Raw genomic sequence first — 23,801 nt, 5'->3', positions numbered from 1 at the left:
ACCATCTGCCTGCCCATCCCACTACTCCTTACTATGACTTGACTGCCAATTAACCATTTGTTAAAAAAACAGACACAGTCCTTCAGGAAACATTTTCTAGAGATGGAAGCCTTGGGAAGGAAAGCATTAATCTTGTATATTTCTCATTTCATTCCACCGTGTGCTACCATTTCATTACGAGCAGATAAAACAACTCCCGTAAACATGAAAATGGTTTCCCAAAGCCCGTGTGAATTTGTATCTCCATTTTAAAAACAGCCAGCCAGCAAACATTCCAATATTTACAGCTATGGAGCTATTTACAGTAGCTGGAGTCTTTCATTGTCTAATATTAGAGTGGTCTTTATGTTTGGCCACTGTGCTGCTCACTTTAGTGTAGTGAGTTTAGTGCCTTGCTCAATTATACTTTATAGTCACACAGATTTTCTAAATCACTCTGGCTTGCAGATAACAGAATATTGCCAGCAGCTACAACACATTATACCAGCTCAAGTTTTCTTTTTTGCTCAGAGTTGATTACACCTCCCATTCTAAAAATAAAATGTCATCAGCTTGATTAAACTTTGATAGGCATGCAGAATGACACCTGCTACCAAACAACACACCCCACACACCAGCAGCCTGCAAATCAAGCGCTTTCACTACAACCCAGATTCCTGCAAATCTTGTTGATGAAATGCACCGACTAGTCGAGGGGGGCAAGCTGCTTTTTCAATGACAAATCTGGATGCAAAAGCAAAAACAAAGAAGCTTTCCACTGTGCAATGTTCCCTCATTCACAGCATGGATGGCGCACACGAAAAAAACAATAATAGAAGCGACGTTTTGCACAAATGCTGTTATAATATGATCATCTGGCGTCTTTGTTCTCAGACCCAGATATTCGCGCCAGGAATCTGACACATCAGGTTGGTCTGTGGAAGTCTCAATAAGGAGAAAAAGAGTCAGTTGGAGATATTTGTTGTGAAATTCAGTTGCTACAACAGGACAGCTGTGGTGCAGATTGGAGAACTCATGGGGAGGCTGTGATTGGGGGAAAGAAAAAGCAAGTATTGACATATGTGACAAATCGCTTGCAACATACCTGCCTGATTGGTTGTCACATTGAGTGACACATACTGCTTGGCGTGCTCTTTTGCCAGCTCTGACACCCCGTTGACGGCCTCCAGCAGGAAGCTGTAGTTGGTGTGTGACTGCAGGTCGGCCACCATGACCGACGTATTTGACAGGCCGACGCGTCGGGGCAGGAAACGCACGTTTGGGCCGCATTCTTCCAAGCCCCTCCCCTCTGGCAGGACCTGTCTGCACAGGATGTTGTAGCACACGTCCTTCCTGTTACCCGTTTCCATGGGGACGGACCACTCCAGGAAGACGCTGGTCTCGTTGACGTTGGAGATAGCGTTGCGTGGAGCAGATGGAGGGCCTGAGAGAAGAAGGACCAATCATGTTAATGGTAAATGGACTGCATTTATATAGCACTTATCTAGTCTTTCTTAAAAGTGCAGGGGCAGCTATGGCTCAGGGGCTTAATGACTGATCTACCAATCAGAGGGCCAGTGGTTCAATCCAAACCCCTGAAAAGAATACGTGGAAATTGGTCTTCTAAACCTGAATTGCTCCCATAAACATTGCCATGGCTTTGGATTCCACTTGGACAAATGTAGGGTCATGTATCTTCAACATGTTGGCTGCAGGGTCTGGGGATCAGACCACCTACTTTTCTGATTGGTGGACGGCAGCTCTACCTCAGGAGCCCCAAAGTCAACGTCTTGTAAAACAGTCAAGAAACTTTAAAAACGTGATGTTATTTCTGCAACTCTATGTCCAAAAATAAATAAGACTTAAGCATGTGCAAATATAAAGGAGCTTTATCCTCACGTGTGCAAGCCATGTTGGGAGGGTCGGAGTCGATCTTATACCACCCATCCTCACAACTGCAGGCGGTGGCTCCCATCTGCCTGGCCACACTGTGCGGGGGACATTTACTGCAGGCCGGAGACTCCAGCAGCGAGCGGTAAAACCCCACTTTGCAGACTGATAGAGGAGGAGGGGAGGGGGGCGGGTGGCATGGAGTGTTTGGGGTTGGATAAAGAAGAGATGAGATGATAAGAGGAGACGTACAAATACGAAAGGGAAGAGGGTCATGGGGAGAGAGGTAAAAAAAAAGAAAAGTGGGGGAAGAGAAAAAGCAAGACAGCATGGTTAGTTCCTTTGAAAAAAAGGAGGTCAGCATCAAAACCAAAAACAATTTGCCTGGATGGTTCTGGTTGTTTTGAGGTTCCTCATCAGAGATACCGGTGTTTAATTTAAAAGAATCATTTGTCACCTAGTTTGTGTCGCATTTGTATTTCCTTCTTTGTTCCTTTTGATGTCTTTTTATCTCCCCTCTAGGGAGTATTGCTTTTATCCAACCTGTGAAACCCTGCTCTCGTCTTCAAGTTGTATTATCTTAACAAAGAAAACACTTTTCTGACTTTTTTATTTCCTTTCGTGGAGCATCCCGTCAGTACTTTTGCTTATTAAAAAGCTAATGCACTCACAGGAATCTTGTTTTTTGTTTTGTTTGTCGCTTTTCATAAGTTAAATCTAATGTACTGTAACCTTATTGAGAATTGTGTGCATCTGCTGCACAATATTGTCCCCACCGAGCCCCCATACAGTATGTGACACATATACAAACAGACATAATCTTTCTTCCTCCCACACAAACATACACTCAGATCAGACAGATCTAAGTGGAGTAGGTAAACAGCGGGGTTACACACTCACATTGTTAACAAGCATACATAATCAACCTCCGTCTCCATGGTTACGCCCCAAAGCCAATCAATGACTGACTTATCGTCGCATTGTTGTTCCTGCTGATTTTTGCCATTGCACCCATGCAGATACAAATCGACACATGAATAAATTATGATGCGTTTTGACTTTTTACAAGAAGGGCTGCAAAGATGCCCATAGATTTTCTATAGTCAGAGATAAATTAATGTTTCATAAGGAGAAGACAGGGAGGGAGAGTAGTATAAGACAAAAGAGAGGCGATGTATTTGTCCTCCAAGGGCTTAAAGGTTAGGAGCTGTTGTTTTATAAATGTGCCTGCTGTAAAGCCCATCCAGGCTGCAACTGGGATTAACAACTACATAATTAAACTGCAGGTAAGAAGACAAAGGGATATAAGGGGAGAAATAAGGGTAAGGTAAAAAGGAAATGATGGCGGGAGAGAGGGAAGGAAGAAGGGAGACAAGTTTACGAGCAAGGACGGTGAGAAAAAGAGTAGAGGGGATGAGACAAAGGAGGAATATAAGGGGAGATTTGTGTGTGTCTGTGTGTGTGTGTTTCAGGCGTTTGGCGTAATGGCTCTGATTCCCCTTGACGGAACCTTGGTCCTTTGTCATGGAACATTAGGCCTGAAAAATTCTCCCTCTGCCCTGAATCGCTCTGTTTCTCACCTCTGACACACACACACACACACACACACACACACACACACACACACACACACACACACACACACACACACACACACACACACACACACACACACACACACACACACACACACACACACACACACACACACACACACACACACAACACACACCACACCACACACACACACACACACACACACACACAACACACACATCACACACACACACACACACACACACACACACACACACACACACACACACACACAACACACACACACACACACACACACACCACACACCACACACACACACACACACCACACACCACACACACACACACACACACACACACACCACAACACACACACACACACACACACAACTAGGATGTGGAGGAATTTGTGAAGATGACCTAATTTTGAATGAGCAGATAGTCATACAGTTGATGACATAATGTTATGCTCAACAGCACACTGACAGTATCGTATGCCCTGGGGGTTAGGTTTTTTCAGATGTGAAAAGATGTGGACTTTTTTTGTTGTTGCTGCCATTACATTTTTCGTAGAATACAATAAAATGGATCCCAACACATTTACATTTACTTCCTTATACTTCGATGAAGCCAACGATGATGTACAGCCTCATTACATTCTACGTGTGTGTGTGTGTGTGAGAGAAGGTCTGCAGCATTCAGGGCAGTAGGACACACCAGATCCTTTGTCTGCCTTTGCCCGCCATCACGCACACATTTATGGTTGCATACATACAGATTTATTGCCATAGTCATTTCATCCTCCAAAACCCCCCATGGTCAAAGCAATACAAATTGGGTGGCAACACACACACACACACACACACACACACACACACACACACACACACACACACACACACACACACACACACACACACACACACACACACACACACACACACACACACACACACACACACACACACACACACACACACACACACACACACACACACACACACACACACACACACACACACACACACACACACACACACCTTGGTCCCAAACTTGCACTTCCTTGTTCCTGTCTTAGTTTGTCCCTCACATTGAGATGGTTTTTAATGCGCCATAATCTCCCCTCTCTCCCCTGAACACATAAAAGAGATATCCTTCTATCTGTGTAAGTGGTTCTGACAGCCAGTGAAGTGAAGAGGAGTAAGTAAAAAGCAGCATTAAAGAAGAACTGATTATGTTTATTTTTACATTTGGTGCTTAGCTCTCACCTGCTGTTTTGTGCCTGTGCTGCAATACCAAATACCACCTGTCAATCAAACAGCATGCTGTGGGCACATAATGGTACTATGGTGGCTCCTTTTTTGGATGTCCTGTTATTGTTTTGGAGTTTTTGTTTATTTGTTGTCTGTTGCAGAGGGTAACTACTTAGTATTTATTCCACATACAACAGGAACATATATGAGGCAATATAGTAACTATACAATCCTAGAGAATGAAACGACGGATTAGTAAAAATGTGGCATATGTAAAAACCAAACTGCATTGCTGAATAAAGACACAGCTAGCCTGATAGAAGTAGATGTGTGTCTATATGTAAATAGACAAATACACATTGGCTAATAATGTGGTGTCAAAGATTATATGACAGGTTTTGATTAAATTAATATAATGCATCCATTTCCTCTGGAATCTGCACATGATCATGAGAACGATATAAACATTTGCAATTAAAATGTGCAAATTGGTGTGAAAAAAAATCCATCGCATGCCACTTGAATGAAAACCAATTCCAGTGCACTAACATGCACCAATAGCGTACATGTTAGGTTATTTATTACCATTAATTCCAGCTCATTTCCATTCAGGCTACATAGATTACACATGCTCTGAAGGAAAAATGAACATGTGTGGTAATCAACTGTAAGCATGTATTGTTGGACATGACTTGACAGCATGAGTGTGAGTGACTACATGGTTATATCATGCGTCTTTTTGGATGTTTTTTCTCCATTTTAAAGATGTACCACATGCAGGCAAAAGGGGGCATGAAGGTCAGGGCAGCCGGCTGAAGGCAGAAACTAGGATAAAGCGATTAAAATGCCACAGAGAGTGAAAGAGAACATGTGTGTTCAGTATGGACTCTAAAAAGCTGAAGGGTAGGCCTTAAAGCCAATGGTGTGGCTGTCAGGACAAGATAGGACAAAAACACGTAAGTTGACTAAATGCCACTTAAATGGCAACTGAATTAGTGCACATGTGAATAAGTGATTACAAGAAACTGTACACACCATCCGCCACAGCGAAATAAACAGTTGTTAATAGAAATGATAGAGATACATACATAGTCAAATGTGTATGCTTAAATATGAAGAAAACATTTCGTTTTGAGTTCTATTTTTGTGTGGCTCTGTGAATGGTATCTAAAGGCATCATCATAGCAAAAATAATGAATTACCATAAGCTTCAGCTACTTTGTTCGTCATTAGGAAATCTGTGCATGCTAACACGCTACGTACCAAGAAGTGATTTGATATACTTTATTAATCCCCGTGGGGAAATTGTTTCTCTGCATTTGACCCATCCTGTGTTAGGAGCAGTGTGCTGCCATTTTGAACGGCGCCCGGGGAGCAGTGTAGGGAACGGTGCCTTGCTCAGGGACACCTCGGTAGCACTTGGTCTTGCCGGGACTTGAACTGGTGACCTTCCAGTTGCCAAGCCAAGTCCCTATCGACTTCGCCACCACCGCCCCTAAGGGAGTGAGCTAGCGAACATATGCTGATAAACACGCGAGTATAGCATTAAGTAAAAAAATATATATATACATCGTGAATGAAGCGGTTAGCATTAATGTAAACTTAAACAAAGATTTAAGAATGAAAGGTTATTTCCCCCAAAAAAAGAACATACTTTGTGCGTCATTAACAAATGTCCGCATGCTAACACGCTAAACACCCAGAAGGGGGAACGGTAAACAAATGCTAATAAAAATGTTGTCACTGTACATACAGCATTAAGCTAAACATGCAGTGTTAATTAAGCTGTTAGCATAGCTGTATACTTGTACAAATAAGTTGATTGAGACATTCCCATTTGTTTTTTAGCAAAACCAGGAAATGTATTAAACCATTTTCAATAATATATCTCTATAATAGAGTCTACCATACACTCCAACCTTTAAGCCGATACAATATTAAACATATCTACTTTTGGAAAGCGTTAAAAATAATCTCCTTTTTCAGTGACTACTTTCTTCTTTTAATTTAATCATCTTTTATTTTAATAGATGTCCTACGATGAAGGCTCTCCAGATGCAAGGACAGTCAGGCTGTTAGATCTTTGGATCAGGTGCTTTACTCGTTAAATAATCTTTGAAAGACACTCCCACTCACATCCACACATCACACACACACACACACACACACACACACACACACACACACACACACACACACACACACACACACACACACACTACACACACACCACACACACACACACACACACACACACACACACACACACACACACACACACACACACACACCACACACACACACACACACACACACACACACACACACACACACACACACACACACACACACACACACACACATCACACACACACCACACACACACACACACACACACACACACACACACACACACACACACACACACACACACACACACACACACACACACACACACACACACACACACACACACACACACACACACACACACACACACACACACACACACAATCACACACACACACACACACACACACACACACACACACACACACACACACACACACACCACACACACACACACACACACACACACACACACACACACACACACACACACACACACACACACACACACACACACACATTGCTGTGGTGAGATTAGTTATGGTCATGGCTGGCTGACTGAAATGGCTCATTCCTCATTGTGAATGCAAGTGAGTAGACCGCGTTGGTGGTATTGTGTGTGTGTGTGTGTGTGTGTGTGTGTGTGTGTGTGTGTGTGTGTGTGTGTGTGTGTGCCCTTGGGCAAGCTGTCTTTCTGATGCCACGCAGCACTTAAAGCACAGCACAAAGGGTAATAGGTAATTAATATGCAATACACACTTAATGCTCTGTTATGCATTTGTGTGTGTGCCCGTTTGTGTGTGTGAGGTTAATACGTAATTAATATGCATCACACACTGGCATCCCAGGCAATTAAGGATCCAGCGGTGTCCATTGATGCTTCTTAACGAGCGTCCTCTTTAATTGGAAACATTTAACTGTAAACATGTTGATTTATATGACTGGCTGTCGTTTGGTGGGATTAGGGGGAGAAAGCGATTAAGGCAGAGGGAGAGGGACATACTCCAAAGGGGGGAGGGGCGTATAAAACAGAAGTTAAGGGCCCCATACTGGGTATCAAGAGAAAAGTGTCATAATTGAAAAATAATGCGTTGAATTATGTTGCCTGTCTTTCAGATCTGCTCCACACCTTTCCCACAAGTTACTTGAATATTTTTGGTTTCTGTGTTATTCTGATATCCAGATGCAAAATGCAACGAAAATATTGTTGTTGTTTTTTTTATTTGTATTTGCCTGAAAGCTGGATTTGGGAAACTGATTTGCCAGCTTTTTGAAAGGGCGTAATATGGACCAAGAAAGAACTGATTCACAGGAAGGGAACACACATTATTTTTCACTTTTTGAAACAGCCTCTTTGTTTCCCAATGCCCTACTTATGAACTTATAAGGTAAGTAGCGTGTTTATGTTGAAGTGGTTAAAGTGGAACTTCTAACAATCTCATGTATTATGTTTGTTACTGTTATCAAAAGTAATGCCATTTTTGTGCAGGTTTTGAATGATAGTTAGGAGTAGAATTATGAAGAAGATACATTGCAACTACCCAAGGAAATGCAAGATCAACATTTTCCTAATTAAACTTCCTGAGTAACTACACCTAAACCATTCTTACTGCAGCTATGTTCCACCACAACAAGATTTTACTAAATATGACTAAAAAGCCAAATTGCACAGTTTTTGCCCTACGTGACATCCACTTATATTTCCTCTTTTCCTGTGACTCTTCTAGCTGTACACAGAATCGTCAGGATTGACATGAAAGTAAACTTTGACAGCAGAAACACAAAAATGAAGCAGTTGAATTTCAACACAATGCTTATTCTGTGAACAGATAGTATTGTGAACCAATAAACCAGGCAAGGAAACACAGTAAATATCCTCTTCCTGTATTTGTCCCACAGCGAGCTACTGGCCTAAAGGAACATAAACACTGAATGTGTGTGTCTGTTTGTGTGTGTGTGCATGCATGATGGTGTCATGCCTTCGTGCATTATTGTTGTATAACTGTGTGTATGTGGCCAAGTATGCTCATATTTGTATATGCTTGTATGAGAACACAAACACAGCCAGGTGATAATACCATAACAATATACAACCCAGTCAATGGGGTTTTCCTGTCTGATGGGTGGCAGAGGAGGGTCATTGTTCAGCACCCAATTATTCTCAGGCCACAAGCTGACACAAAGAGGTCAAACTGGTCACAATGGCTTTCGAACATAAAACAATTTATCTGCCCGGTCAGAGTCTGGTGGCAGAGGTCAAACATAACCCATACATCATAACGATACATCAAGTGTCAAACTATGCTGAATATCAATGACACTACATAATATATTGCTATTAAATGCATTTGTATTTACTTGATGGATGTACACATGCAAACACAAATTGCAAGCGCATAAATTAGGTGAAAAAGGGTCAGGATGTCGCACCATTCAAATACTCGTGAGACATGTGGAGTGTGCATAAAATGGTGGTGAATCACATTTCTTTTGACCTATTTAAATACAAGAATGAATAAAATAATCTGTTTACGTGTGCACATTTATATTACATTGTTCTATTTCCCTTGCAGATGTGGTTTGTGTATAATTCATGCCTTCAATTCACCAGATGCTCCATAAATAAAGAAATGATGGGGTTATTTACAGGTTTTGAAATACAATTTTCTCTCCGACGTTGGAAAAAATATAGCCAGGATTTAATGGTTTGAGATCATTTTACAGTGGCGATACATTCTTCTAGGGCTGCTATTTATTATAGATTTACTTGCATATTATTTTCACGGTTTATTATTTGATCATAAAATGTCAGGAAATAGTGTAAAATGTCGATCCATGTTTGTCAAGAAGGGTCTTTAAATGTCTTGCTTTGTCAGTCCAAAACAGTGCAAAGCAGGACATTTCCAGAGAAGCTAGGCTATTAAAAGCATTTTCTGTCATGTTTTGTATAAAAACGTACTTCAAAGATTAATCTATTATTTGAAATTAGCTAAACAAATTAGTTATTTGTTTTTTTCTGTAAACTGTGCATTGAATATGAATTATACAATATATGCAGTGTGGTGGGGAATTAGGGGGGGGTCATACAATATTGAAATGGTGTACCATTTCCTTCAATCAAATTGGAGATCAGTTTGAGGTCAGAGTAGATCATTACCAATAATCGGCCAAAATAGCAACAACAACAAAAGTTATTGTTAAAAGATATTTTTTATTAAGTGATCAGTTCATGCATGATTTTTGATAATTTATATAGTTACATTACATTACATTACATTGCATTTAGCTGACGCTTTTATCCAAAGCGACTTACAATAAGTACATTCGACCAGGAAGACACAACCTTGAAGAAAACAGAATCATAAAGTACATCAGGTTTCATAGAGCCAAACATTTCAAGTGCTACTCAACTGGCTTTAGGTAATCCAGTCCTTTATTAGTATAAAAGTGCTTCGTTAATAGTTCTAACGCTCGAAGTGGAGTCGAAAGAGATGAGTTTTCAGTTTGCGCCGGAAGATGTGCAAGCTATCTGCCGTCCTGATGTCAAAGGGGAGCTCATTCCACCATCTTGGAGCCAGGACAGCAAACCCACGTGTTTTTGCTGATGGGAACTTGGGTCCCCCTCGCAGCGAGGGCGCAATGAGTCGTTTGGCTGATGCAGAGCGTAGTGCACGCGCTGGGGTGTACGGTTTAACCATGTCCTGGATGTAGGAAGGGCCAGATCCATTCGCAGCATGGTAAGCAAGTACCAGTGTCTTGAAGTGGATTCTAGCAGTTACCGGAAGCCAGTGAAGGGAGCGGAGGAGCGGAGTGGTGTGGGATGACACAGTACTGTACTGTACATACCATTTTGTTAATCTCACATTAACACACACAATTCATGCTCCATCTCCAACTATGTCTGCATGAACCCACCATCTCCTCTTTCCAGACTCCTAGAGAGACTGCAAAGAAAAACATATTGCTGATGTGTGACTGCTGTGAAACTGAATCATTGAGAAACTTGTCACCTGACCTAAATACAACGAAAGGGTTCACAACAACCAGTCTAACCAGTCCTAGCAGCCACCTCTGTGCTTTCATGGAAAGACGCTGGCTGTGCTGAGTGAAGCATTTTATTAATATTTCACCGACTGCAGGAATGTGTGTGTGTGTGTGTGTGTGTGTGTGTGTGTGTGTGTGTGTGTGTGTGTGTGTGTGTGTGTGTGTGTGTGTGTGTGTGTGTGTGTGTGTGTGTGTGTGTGTGTGTGTGTGTGTGTGTGTGTGTGTGTGTGTGTGTGTGTGTGTGCTTATATCTTTATGAGGGCATTGTGACTGGCCCATATTTCTTCAAAGGGGTGTTTGAGGGGTTGAGGGTTAGGATTAGGTTTGGGTCAAATGGGGTTAAGCACCTAGGTATGTTGGTTATGTCTTGAGTTAGGGGGGGGGGCTTGGCTGTGTCAAGAACGCCCCTCGCAAGTATAAAAAAAACATGTGAATATGTGTGCACGTTGGCAGGGGGAAGGGTAAAAAGGGAGGAAGCACTTCTGGGAAAGTCAGTTTACCCAACAAGCACTCAGGAAGCACTTTAGTTGTCATGACAGCATTGCCACGTTGAGATGATGGGGTGATGGGGAGGGGGGTGGGGAGGAAGATGGAGGAGGAGAGAATGTAGTGAAAGAAGTCAGCCGGAGCAGCAGCTTCATATTGAACAGGATCTGGAAAGATGAATGGCGGCTCTTTCGGCAATAGATCCAGTCGATTCATATTTCAGGAGATGACGGAATCAAAAAGGCTTCCTGCCACTTGCAGATTTTGGCGCCATCATTCACCGTGCTGCTCTGTCGCGCGAGCAACTCAGGGATGAGTAAGCCTTTCTGAATACTGATAACTCGAATGATAAAATGCAAAAGGTAGAGGGGAGCAAATATCTGACTGGCGACGTGATTAAAGCTCAGTTAGTTCATATCAAAATGAAGCATCAATCGATTAGGCCTTCATGTATGGTAGCGGGTCAAACATTTATATTGATTTGCTTAAATATATAATCAAACATTTATGATGGTTGAATTGGAAAATAAATAAAAAAATGAAAGTTACATTTGTACTACTGTCATTTTTACTCAAAATTCCCGCCATTTAAGTTTTGAATTAGTTGCTGGGAGATGTCTTCCACTACTGTGTCTTGTAAATCCCCTGAGGAATGGGCCAAATCTTTCACAAAAGGAATACATTGCTTGTGACATCACAAAGGTGCAATGCTATATTAAAACGGTGTCAATTAAGCAGAAAGATTCTCCATTCTACTGAAGTCTATGCAAAGATTTCAAATCTATTTGGATCTCCGTCAAGTCATAGTCAAATTTCCACACAAAGAAAAATAAATCAAAGAGGTTATAGAACTAAGTGGATCCTTATCAGCAAACACGGGTAATCATTTCGAATTAGCTGATGCTGTCACAATCTCTGTTACGCAAGCTACTGTAAGTCTCTATTCACCATCCACCACAAGCCCCACATTGCAAGTGTGAGCTGCCTGTTCGCTATTTCATAATTCCCTCGAGGGTGAAGCCAGAAAGCTTCCTCGCATTACGACGCCAGAGAGAGAGTTTGTGATGGCACCACCGGCACCGTGACCAGATCGAGTTTGACATGTGCTGCAGTGACGTCTGACAGGCAGGCAAACAGAGGAACATCGGGGGAGTCCTGACATCCAAACAAAGTATTGCCATGGGAAATGCAGCACTACCCATGACACACTTACGCGACACTCGAGGAACGAAACCCTACGGTGTTATTATCCTACCATTGAGCAGCAGTTCATCATGCCACACAATTCTTTTAATTGATGATAACATCAGTCGTCCTCTTCCCATTGTGTTCCTCATCTTCTGTCGTCCTTTTTTCTTCTTCTCTGCCAACCCTCCCCCAACTTCCCCCACTTCTCTTCCCCCTACTTCGCTGCCCATCTTATACCTCCAAGTCTTTTCTTTTGTCACATGAATTAATCTCAGCCTGATTTCTAACATCACAAAGCTGTCAATCCCAGGATTCCATTCAGCCTTTATTTCTTCTTCCCAACATGACATTCAGCTCAACTTCCGAACATATAATTTAGTCCTTATTCCCGCATTAAATCCAGCCCTTATTCCATCATTCAAGTGTGTCACTTAGCTCCTTTACTATCATACGCCATTATTGAATCACTCAAGAAACCCTTATTGTTCACTCTTCTCGCTTCTTCTTCCATTATAGCAGCACTATTTCCAACTATAGTCTATCGTCAAACAATCATTTACATTCTTATTCTATCTCGTTATAATGTTTTGTATGATGTATGGTTTCGAAGGATTTTTTTAGCAAATGCAAACATACTATGCTGCTTTCACTTTCAAATATCTTACATTAGTTCTGACCAACCACTATTCAACACACTAGAGGTTTCTCAATACTCTAATTTCCCCTCCTCGACTCCTCGGTCCTCCGGTAGTGACCCGGAAATGGATTTCAGCGCACCATGTTGAAGGACATCTCCCTTCTCTAAATGCACTTCGAGGGCCGAGCATCGAGGAGGCTCTCTGGAGGAGCTATAACCGAGGATACTGATGGTTCCTCCACGGATGCATTTCTGGGAACAGAGACGCTTCAAAGAGTCGTGACGCACGGCCGGACTTATCTCAGCCAATCACAGCTCTGCATGCATCCCCTGGATATTATTTTAGTAACTGCTTTCATCGCGACGCGATGTTTACAGTGAGAACAGCTGTGAGGTCCGTGCAGAAAGCAGAGCAGTGTGTATAATATATATCACTCAGGATAACAGGCCTACATTACTCTCTGTATTTGTATGCTTTAGTTTAGTAGATATCTACAAACAAAGAGTCGATATTTTTCTAAGATCATTTAGTGCTTCACATAATAAAATACACAACGGCTGTAGCCTGATTATGCTTTAGGAGCTGTAGGTGTGTGTGGTACAGTGTGTAGGTGTGTGTGTGTGTGGTACAGTGTGTACTGTAGGTGTGTGTGTGTGTGTGGTACAGTGTGTACTGTAGGTGTGTGTGTGTGCATAGATGCCGCGGACAGACGGGTCTCAGTTGGTTTGGTGTCCTATGCTTACTTCCAATACTTGTACAAGTACATACAAATATGGGCCAAAATACAACTTTTGGCCCGTAATTGCAATTCCCCATTTCAGCGACCAGAGAGAGGGGGGGATATAGCCAGTCTCTGATTGTGTTACGTTATTACGAGAGTGCTCTCATACTTTGTTTGATTCTGAAATTGTATATATTTATATAAATATTTGTGTGTATATATGTCCGCATCTGTAGCCTATTATTGTCTCATTATACCGCACTGTGAATGAATTAAAAGTAAATATATAAGTCGTCATGAACACATCTGTCCATCAGACAGAGGGCTGCTGTGCCTCCTGTCATCATTAATGGACGTCTCTTTAAAATGACCGCTCAGAGTAGAGGAGTTCTCATTTCTCTAACCGCCGGCTGCTTCCCCTCCTCTCTCCTCGGTTCCCCTCCTCAGTCCTCCGCTCGCATTTCTTGCGGGCGGCACTAAGTCTCGAGGATAGGAGTCGAGGAAAGGAGTCGAGCATAGGAGTCGAGGATAGGAGTCGAGGATAGGAGTCGAGGAGGGGAAATTAGAGTATTGAGAAACCTCTACTGTGTGATAGTCTAATCACAACAGAGCCGGCCAGCTAACCAATCAGAGCAAACTGGTCTCTGGTTTCAGACAGAGGGTGAACAAATAAAGACCTTTTTGAACATTAAAGCATGTAAGTATGTCACAATAGAGACACAAAATACAAATATGAACCTGAAAATGAGCATTATTTGCCCTCTTTAAGAGAAAATATCCTTAAGTTATAAAGTAGAGTTTTACCTTGTAAATGTACTTGGATATTCTCTTAGTTCAAAGTCACAAATGTATCACAAAGAATAGTCATAAAGAGTCAAAGAACCACATGACTTATCTTAAGGTAGGAACAACCTCAACACAATGTATCAAATGATACATTGCATAGCATTCAGCAATAGAACATTACATTTTTAGCTTAGTGATTTCAGCATAAGCATCCGTACTGTTTGAAGAAAATGACATACTGATTTGGGTGGGGCAATAGATTTTGTACATCCTTTTTTTCCTCGTAAATGTGATGTTTTTTTCTCTTAGGTTTACCACTTTTTTCCTCAAGGGAATATCAATGTGTTTTCCTCTCAGAAATGTACAACTTCAATCAAGGAATTTCTGTGTGTCTCCGAATAGAACCCCTCTGGCTCTTTAATGTATATGAAATGCTTCCTATAATGGCCTGAAAATACTGTCATATTACATGCTCAAAACTGCTCAGCAAACACAAATGAGTAGTAAATGACAGAAAATGGCTCGCATCGATGTACAAAATGTTATAAATAGCCACGTTTCTCAAGTGCCATGCAAATGCCATTCAGATATTTTTCCTCCACATTCAATTCAAACATTACTCCAATGTTCCTTTCAGCCATTATTCTCACATTCTTTCTAGTATTCACTTCGTTCAGCCTAAATCACATCTGCGAGGCTGAACTCAATCTACAGTCCCCCCCCTCCCTTCCTTCTCATCCATCTCCTCATCCATCTGGCCAATTCTATCCTCAGTTATCCTTTTCTATATCGCAATCACCACTGAAACAACACTCATCCATCTCTGTGTCTCTCTCTGCCCTCACACCCTGTGGCGAGAAACCTTCCATTTATCTTGTGTCCCCTTGTTTTGCCATCACTTCTGCTCTCCGTAATCCTCCAATCTTTCCTTCTCTCCATCCATCTATGTACCCACGGAGGCGCTCCCCTCCTCCCCCATGCCTCTCTTCACTCTCTCTGTGCTGACAGTGCTGCAGGCTACCACCAATTATCCCAGCTAAAGTTGTGCCTGCGTCTATACATCTCACACAAGCACATACAATATCTTTAGATGTCACCCGACACAAAATCATAAATCTCCATAACGAGACAGGACCACCACGTGCTTTACATGTGAATATATTCACTTTCCGTCTACGTGACTCTTAACCGTGAACAAATTATATGGAAACAGGTCATTAATTTCCTATAATGTCATATAAATAAACAAAAAACTCAAGTTAAGACAAAATACCTAGCAAAACAAAGCAATGAATAACAACCCAAATCCAACAATCCATTTCTGTACAGTTGTCGGAAAATGTATTGTTTAGCCTTTTTCCAATATTTCCCCAATGTGACAACATAGTGAGTTTATGGGAGAAGGGAAGGAGGCTAATAAGACAGAATTGTATTGTTGACGGAGAAACATTTAGGGATCTTTCAGAGACTTAAAGAGGAGAAGAATGAGGCCAGACGTGTATAAAAGACAGGAGAGTGCTGATGTAGGTGGCAGTAATAAAGAGGAATAGAAAGAAAGAAGGAGGGAGAGGCAATGAATGATAGGCAGTCACTTAAAGACAAAATGAGCAAAGGAAAAGGAGGGGAAAGACTGAAAAAAAGAGAAAGCAAATGAGACAAAGAACAGGAGATGTACAAATGACGGGAAGAAAAAAGACAAAGAGGGGGGGGAAATAGCTGTCCGTAACGAGTTTTGTCCTACATTCACAATGGCTGCGTTAAATCATGCTCTACTAGGCAGCACAAGCAGCCAATTCAGCCAGGATCCACTGATATAGACGTTTTCTCTCACATTGTAATGTAGTATGACCTGCAACTCACTGTTACAACATCTACATGCTTAAAAACCCACAACAAAACAGGCCATCAAATAAAATGTGGCTATTAACAATGGAGTCTTTTTAAAAAGAGCTCTACCCTTTGGAACATCCCACTGACATGCACAGAGAGGGTAAAGTTGACATAATAGAGTGGACATTAAAAACCTGGTACATGTTCTCACATCCATATTGCTGGATATTTAGTACCAGAACATCGGACAGCCAAACAAATATAAAAAGCCCCAATACTAGAACGCCTTGGGTATGTATTCCAGGCACGTTTTAAACGTCTCACAAACAGAATTCAACACTGAATTCCGCCGTTACTGATTGAAATGAACATGAACAAGTGTTTTCCAAAGCAGCGAGCACGTTTGGTTACAAAGCTGAAGAAAGAGAGGAAGTCCTGCCATGTTTCTCTCTGTAGACACTTCAAAGATCAGTTTCATCTGCATGCAAAATTGAAAAAAAAAGCAAAATCTTCATTAATTGCTGGGAGTGTGTTCTACTGAGCTTGTTGACTTCCTTTTAGAGGACCATTATACACAAAACTCAATCAATCCGTTTTTTTATTCTAAAACGTTTAACCATTGGATGGAAAATTAGCATATCACACAACTAGGCCTGCATCTTCACAGTATGCACAACAGTCTGAAATCATTTCAATGGAAATCAGTTAAAGCACCTCTAACTTTATTCTGTTGCTACCGGACGGGGAAAACAGTGCTGTTACCTTCTTGAAATACATGCTGGCAGATTTGATCAGTCTCAACAAAATAGCGGTCTCACAGCCCGTGAACAGGAGTACAAAGGGAATGCCACTTGTGTCTCTCTCTTTTATGCTTGGTTGGTCTACACCAGAAAATACTTTGCTGCCTTTTTTCATGTCTCTTCAAACAAAAAAACAGTTGTAATCTTCGCTGCCGTCTATTCAAGAAGCCCTTCTCTCTTTTTTTGTCCATAGATAAGTGGAAACAGATTTCACACAAACTACTAATTATTAAGCGTCTTCCCACTTAAAAACAAGGGAAACATGGTTTCTTCCATGATCTTTGACACATATTTGCACAGTTTGCAGATGATAATGTTGATAATACATCACATTTCCCCCCAAAAAATATACACTTACTCAAAATACTGTCAATATCCTTGTTAAAATAAATTCATCTAAATTTAATTGCTTGATTTCATAGTTTGTAGAGTTTCTTAAAACACATCTTTCTTAAACTGCACAGGCAGTGCACACGCTGCTGACATGCTGATGATGCAATGCAGCTGATGTACGGTAAATAATGCATGAATGTTGGCACCATCAAAGTATGTTCCCTTTACTTCAAAGAATCATACTCTTAAGAACAACCGAGAGTAAAAGTCTACAGCCATGCTAGCAGCTCTGTGATGCTGTACTTATAGATATTAGATATCTACCATGCCAAAGTATGAAAGGCATAATGTTAAACACGGCCATTGTGGTTCATCCTCTAAGAGAAAGAGAAACTGCAGTCCACATTTTTTATTTTAGCATTAGCATTAACCTTATTGATATTATGCTAATAGCTAACCTGTTATTGGAGAATTACTGGCAACAAAGTCAGCGACATCTGTAGATTGGTATCTATGTTAACCATAAGTAGTCATGATGTTGTTTAAATTATTATGGAGAAGTTTAACATGATAATGAAGAAGGGAAGACACGTTGTAAAGAATCGAAAACAAGGGGTGATCCTTTTTTTTTTTTTTTTTAAAGGGGTCAGGGGTCAGGTTCTGTCCGTCCAGACTAAAAAGCAAACCTGGAGCTTTCAAACTAAAATAGCAACAATAGTGTTTTTGAATGTTTCCGTCTAAGTAAGGAAACACCTACAATAATGTGGCTTCTAGGCATAAATGTAGGAAAGGTTTTCCATTTTCAAACCAAATCATATTATTGTGGAAGAAGTTGAAATCATATGTCCAATAATGTAGTAAGACAAGTCCAATACAGCAAAAAGTCACAAGATTGCATTATTTTGTCATCAATCCACAGTACCTGTTGTGGTATAATTAATTCTGAAGTTTACGCTTTTTTATTCTTGGGTATTTACATAATGAGTATATTATTCATCCAGTGGTGCAATACCATGCAGTCTTTGTGCAACACACAACACAGGTCCCTTTCCTAAATTGCACAAATATAGTCATCATTTTGAAATACTTAAGACCAAAACCTGTTGCCATGCAGCGCTGATATACCCAGTACAGAATGAGCTCTTGTTTATTACTGCTGAACACCAGAGTTATATTTTAGCCCTGTCAGCGTCAGATATGTGACAGTCTATGTGACTGTACCGTCGGTGGCAGCATGACTCCGGGCAGGCCACTGGCAGCTACTGCTAATGATCTCCCCACAGAGACTCCATGTCTGACTAAGTTAAGCTAGAGATAGTGCGCACTTTGTTACACAGCTATGTGTTACCATGTGATTATAAGTTACTGAGCTAATAAGAGGGGTGCTGTTTTAAAAAGGCAATGATTTAATTCTGCAGGCATTGTGTGACAAATTCTATGGAAAACCACTTCTGCCATCCACGTCAGGTCTGCAAAGGCTAATACTACCCCCTGCGTGAAATGCCTTGACTGGACACCTTAGTTTACTTCTGCAACATGGTGACACCGCTCCTATGTTCTAGCAGGCCAACACATTGTACATGATAGGGTAAGGGGCGGGACATCTCTAAGCGGTAGACCAATCGTAACAGAGCTGGCCAGCTAACCAATCAGAGTAGACTGGGCTCTGGTTTCAGACTGAGGGGGAAAAGAGGTGCTGCACTTTTTGAACATTAAAGCATGGAAACATTTGACAGTAGACATACAAATATGAACTTGAAAATTAGCATAATAGGGCCCCTTTAATACTTGAGGCCCAGTTTTGAGCTAAAACTAACATATGGGCTTTGAGTACAGAAGCCCGAAACATAATGTTTTTTTATAATGGAGTATATTTATAGAATTCAGAACAATAGTGCACATACCAACTCATAGACGTGCAAAATTGAAAAGCAAAAGATAATCTCTCTTCATGTACTCTTCAACAGTTTGCTATTTGTGGTTGAGCATCAATCTTTTAGTTCATTGCCTGACACTCGATTGGTAAGGCACTGTGTGACCAGATGAAACACTGGAGTGCTAGCAAATAATCACACATTTTAAAGTCTGGTATTTTTCTGAAATTTCGCCGCACCACTCAGAGCTTCTCTAGCGTCTAGTGAGTAGTAGAGTCTGAAAATTGAGTAATTACAGACGGCGCAGAGGAAGATTGGAGAGGAGTGAAGGAGAGTAAAAACAGAGAGGCTCTGGGTGCCCGTGGAAATGGCAGTTAAGGTCGGCAGGGGGGATGTTTGGGCTTGAGTCGGAGCAGAACAACGGCTGTGTGAGAGCAGCAAAGTGCTGCAGGGCTTGAGGGAATACCCTCCACTAAGCTAGGGAGAAACACACACACACACAGACACAGTCACAGCGAGAAACACTCTAAGTAAAAGAATAAAACAGATCTGTGCGCACACTCAAAACACACAATACTAAAAACAAACATGTTCATGGGTATAAAAATAAACAACTGGAGGAAGATGACAACCCACAAGCAAACACACAGGCTGTGCACCCTGAAACCTAAAGAAAGACCAAAATGCTAACACTGGGTAATGATTCAAGGGGGTCAAAACTAAGCAATTCTCACGTCAAATTATTAATTTGGCTTTTTTCTTGGATAAATGAATAACTGATTATGAAAATTACCATTTTTGTATCAATCATTAACTGACTTTGATTGTTTAAGCAGTACTCCACGCTCACGTTTTTCCCTCTTACCTTGACAGGATCCGTTGATTTCCTCAAATCCCGGCTGGCACACACACTTCCCTATCGGCACCAGCCATTCGCCCTCCGTGCTGCAGTGCATCCTGGGAGGCTCATATAAAGGCAGAGAGTTATTGACGCAGCGGCCCACCACCTCCACCAGCTGCGAGGCTTCTGAGCCCGGGATGGTGTCGGGGAACTCGGCCAAACTCTTCACCAAAAACGGGCAGCGTTTGTAGAAAACACGCACCGAGACCAAAGCGATGCAGGCCCCCAGATCCTGAAACGCCAGGTAGAAGCCCTTCTGGGTCAGGGGGCCTAAATCGCGGACTTCGGTATTGAGCTTCATCACGCGGTCCCCGAGGTCCAGCTCTGTGAAGCTCTCATCAGCTGCTATGGTGTCCACTTTGAAGTATCTGCTCTCCTTCATCGCCCTGTCCACCTCCTCCGTCATCCCCGTCCCATCGTTCATCTCTCCGTCAATTTCCTCGTCGCCCTCGTCCGTTTCGTAGTAGTACATGTTAAACGTCTCCTTGCAGGTCCCAACCCCCCCGGGCAGGCTGTTGCAGTCTCTCAGGGTGAACTTGAGCTCGATGAAGACCCGCTGGGCGCCCTCCGTCAGGATCCAGTTGGTGTGGAGCCAGTTGTTCTGGTTCTGCTCCATCACCCGGCACACTTGGTAGGTGTGGATGGGAGCGTAGTCTTCGTCTACTTCCCCGATCTCCTCCCACTGAGGCAAAGAACAGAGGGAGATTATTAAGAGAGTGCCAAAAAAGGTAATGGTGAAACACATATGGATGCCTTCCCTTAGGTAACATAAAGAAGAGCTGGGCTCTGATAAATATGTAAGCAAAGGTGGAGTTAGCTTTAGCTACTTCGTATACACCCAAGTAGTTTAGTACTATGCATCCTAAACTAGGGATCTTAGCATTTTTATATTAATACATGGGGTTACAAAGAAGAAAAACGAAATTCTAATGGATAAAGTTGTATTCATATTTTGGACTCCCTTTTGGCAATTGTACCTTGGACCTTCATTTAAATTAAAATATTTGAGAAATGTTGTACTATAGTACTTGAACACATTTTTTTGATTACGTTCCACCACCCCTGACCAAAACATAACATTTGCTATGATGTGAAATCTTCTTTAAATGTTTTCATCAAATCATTTCAGACTATATCATAATTTGGCAGATTTCAGATTGTTCTCTCTGTTTTTGTCAAAAAAAGGATTTAGTTTACTAAAACATGTTTATAGTATTTTTAAATGCAGGTGAGAAAGAGAAAAAATGTATACTGAAAAGTATAAATGCGAAAAACTGTCTTGTCAAATCTGTGCTAGTATTGGAATACTACGAAACACCCTGACAAACAGATAATTGAGAACCATGGGAAATGACTAAGAATGAGCAACAGTAACCTTGTTGAAAGGCTTAACAGTGGCAAGGAAATCAGAAAGTGTGTGTGTGTGTGTGTGTGTGTGTGTGTGTGTGTGTGTGTGTGTGTGTGTGTGTGTGTGTGTGTGTGTGTGTGTGTGTGTGTGTGTGTGTGTGTGTGGCTAGGTACAGTATAGATGGCAGAATAATCCTCATCCTTTCCACCTTGATTCATCCTATTGCAACAGACAGCATATAATGAGATAGTGTTATATAATTTATATGCATTTATCATGAATAAGGGGAGGAGTTCTTGTCAGCAAAAAATATAATTAACAGGAACTTAAAGGTGTGTTCATCTCTGGGTACTGTAGCCATACCTTTATAATGTCTGTGTGTGTGCGTGTGTATCAATTCCTGCCTGTGTGTGCATATATGCAAATTATTCCGTCAGTGTTCAAGCTTGTGTGTGTGTGTGTGTGTGTGTGTGTGTGTGTGTGTGTGTGTGTGTGTGTGTGTGTGTGTGTGTGTGTATGTGTGTGTGTGTGTGTGTGTGTGTGTGTGTGTGTGTGTGTGTGTGTGTGTGTGTGTGTGTGTGTGTGTGTGTGTGTGTGTGTGTGTGTGTGTGTGTGTGTGTGTGTGTGTGTGTGTGTGTGTGTGTGTGTGTGTGTGTGTATGTATGTGTGTGTGTGTGTGTGTGTGTGTGCGGGTGTGTGTGTGTGTGTGTCAGACAGCAGCATTAATTCCATCTGCAGGTCTCCTGGGACGTGGCTATTATCTGCATCACTAGCACTCTCCCATGGCTAATACAGGCGCTTCATCATGTCACTGTAATACGGCCAGAGGGACCAGACTATGATCTGGTGTTATAGCTTAATAGCCCATATTACTCAATGCTGTAGCCGTTGTGTAAAACCTTCTGTCTTTTTCTCCATCTGTCTTTTTCGTACCTCCCTATTTCAGTCTGAATTTTCTTTTTTTGGCTCATAGTTCTGTGTTATTAGACAGCATGTTTGTTGTTCAATGCCTCCATGTTGATATGATTATAGTGTGTTCTTATACTTCAATCTTTTAGCAGTCCAATTTGAAGCCACTTCCACAAACCTTCATACTTTTTAAAGGCTGTTTCAGGGTGGACACCTGGTTTTGAGAGTAGAGGTTAGACATAGCTTAGGGTTAAAGTAAATGCAGTTTGTCCAGGGTCCTCACAAGAATACTGTAGATGCACAGACAGATCTGTGTGTGACTTTTTCCTATCGCTCCAAGACTCCAGCCCAGTCAGTCCCAGTGCAGACATTAAGCCTCTTACTGGTTAGATCACACAGATCCACCAGCCTGCTCTGAGCTTTACACAGCTTAACACACACACCACACACCACACAACACATACACACACCAATCATTGTTGCTAGTCCAGCAGGGAGTTAAAGAGGCGACCTTCTCCAAGTTTGCCTGGGAGCAAATATTCAGTATGTGTAGAAAGCGTGGTTTCTGTTGTCTGCACTGAGAAGTCCCCTACTGTGCAGCTTTACTGTATTAACTGTTTGATTGCTAATGTTGATTGACATCACTCTTGCTTAAGCTAACTCATTCAACTGATCAGTCATCAAACTATCATGGAACTGGTTGTGAATATATAAATACCCTTGGAAAAGAGCACTGAAGCACACACTTTTAACTACACTATTAATGTTAGTTTAAGCACAGATTTCACACATTTAAAGCTTTAAAGAGATGAAACAAAATGACATTCCTACTTCATCGTTGTATTTCTTTTTAAAGTAAGGATAAAAAATGACACAAATAAACAACTTTTCCCCCCACCCATCCTTAGCATTTGGAAGCTGTATTATTGTTGGCGCAACGCTCGCAAAGACAACCGGATTCCGTTCCTTTTTTTTCAGAACTTAACAACTATCAGTATCAACACTGGACATGCTGCATTTTGTTTCCCACAGTTATTTGTGTTTGCCACTTGCCATGTTCGAGTCTCATTAACTCATTGCCTCCATTCCCGTTTTATGAATGAACCAAAAGTTAATATTTATGGAGAAATGGTC

At 41.6% G+C, this 23,801-nt stretch overlaps 1 protein-coding gene across 1 annotated transcript in view; it reads right to left on the bottom strand.

Moving 5' to 3' along the window:
* LOC117554767 (ephrin type-A receptor 5) overlaps positions 1 to 23,801 on the bottom strand; it is an 81,952-nt gene that overhangs the window by 44,905 nt on the left and 13,246 nt on the right. The window contains exons 3-5 of the mRNA XM_034229277.1: positions 20,375 to 21,092; positions 1,879 to 2,034; positions 1,085 to 1,423 (exon numbers count right to left, since the gene is read on the bottom strand). Of these exons, the coding sequence (XP_034085168.1) occupies positions 1,085 to 1,423; positions 1,879 to 2,034; positions 20,375 to 21,092 (1,213 nt within the window). The remainder of the gene's footprint in view (positions 1 to 1,084; positions 1,424 to 1,878; positions 2,035 to 20,374; positions 21,093 to 23,801) is intronic.

Source organism: Gymnodraco acuticeps, unplaced genomic scaffold, assembly GCF_902827175.1.
Source record: "Gymnodraco acuticeps unplaced genomic scaffold, fGymAcu1.1, whole genome shotgun sequence".
Taxonomy (NCBI): Eukaryota; Metazoa; Chordata; class Actinopteri; order Perciformes; family Bathydraconidae; genus Gymnodraco; species Gymnodraco acuticeps.
This window is presented reverse-complemented; position numbering and strand designations above follow the sequence as displayed.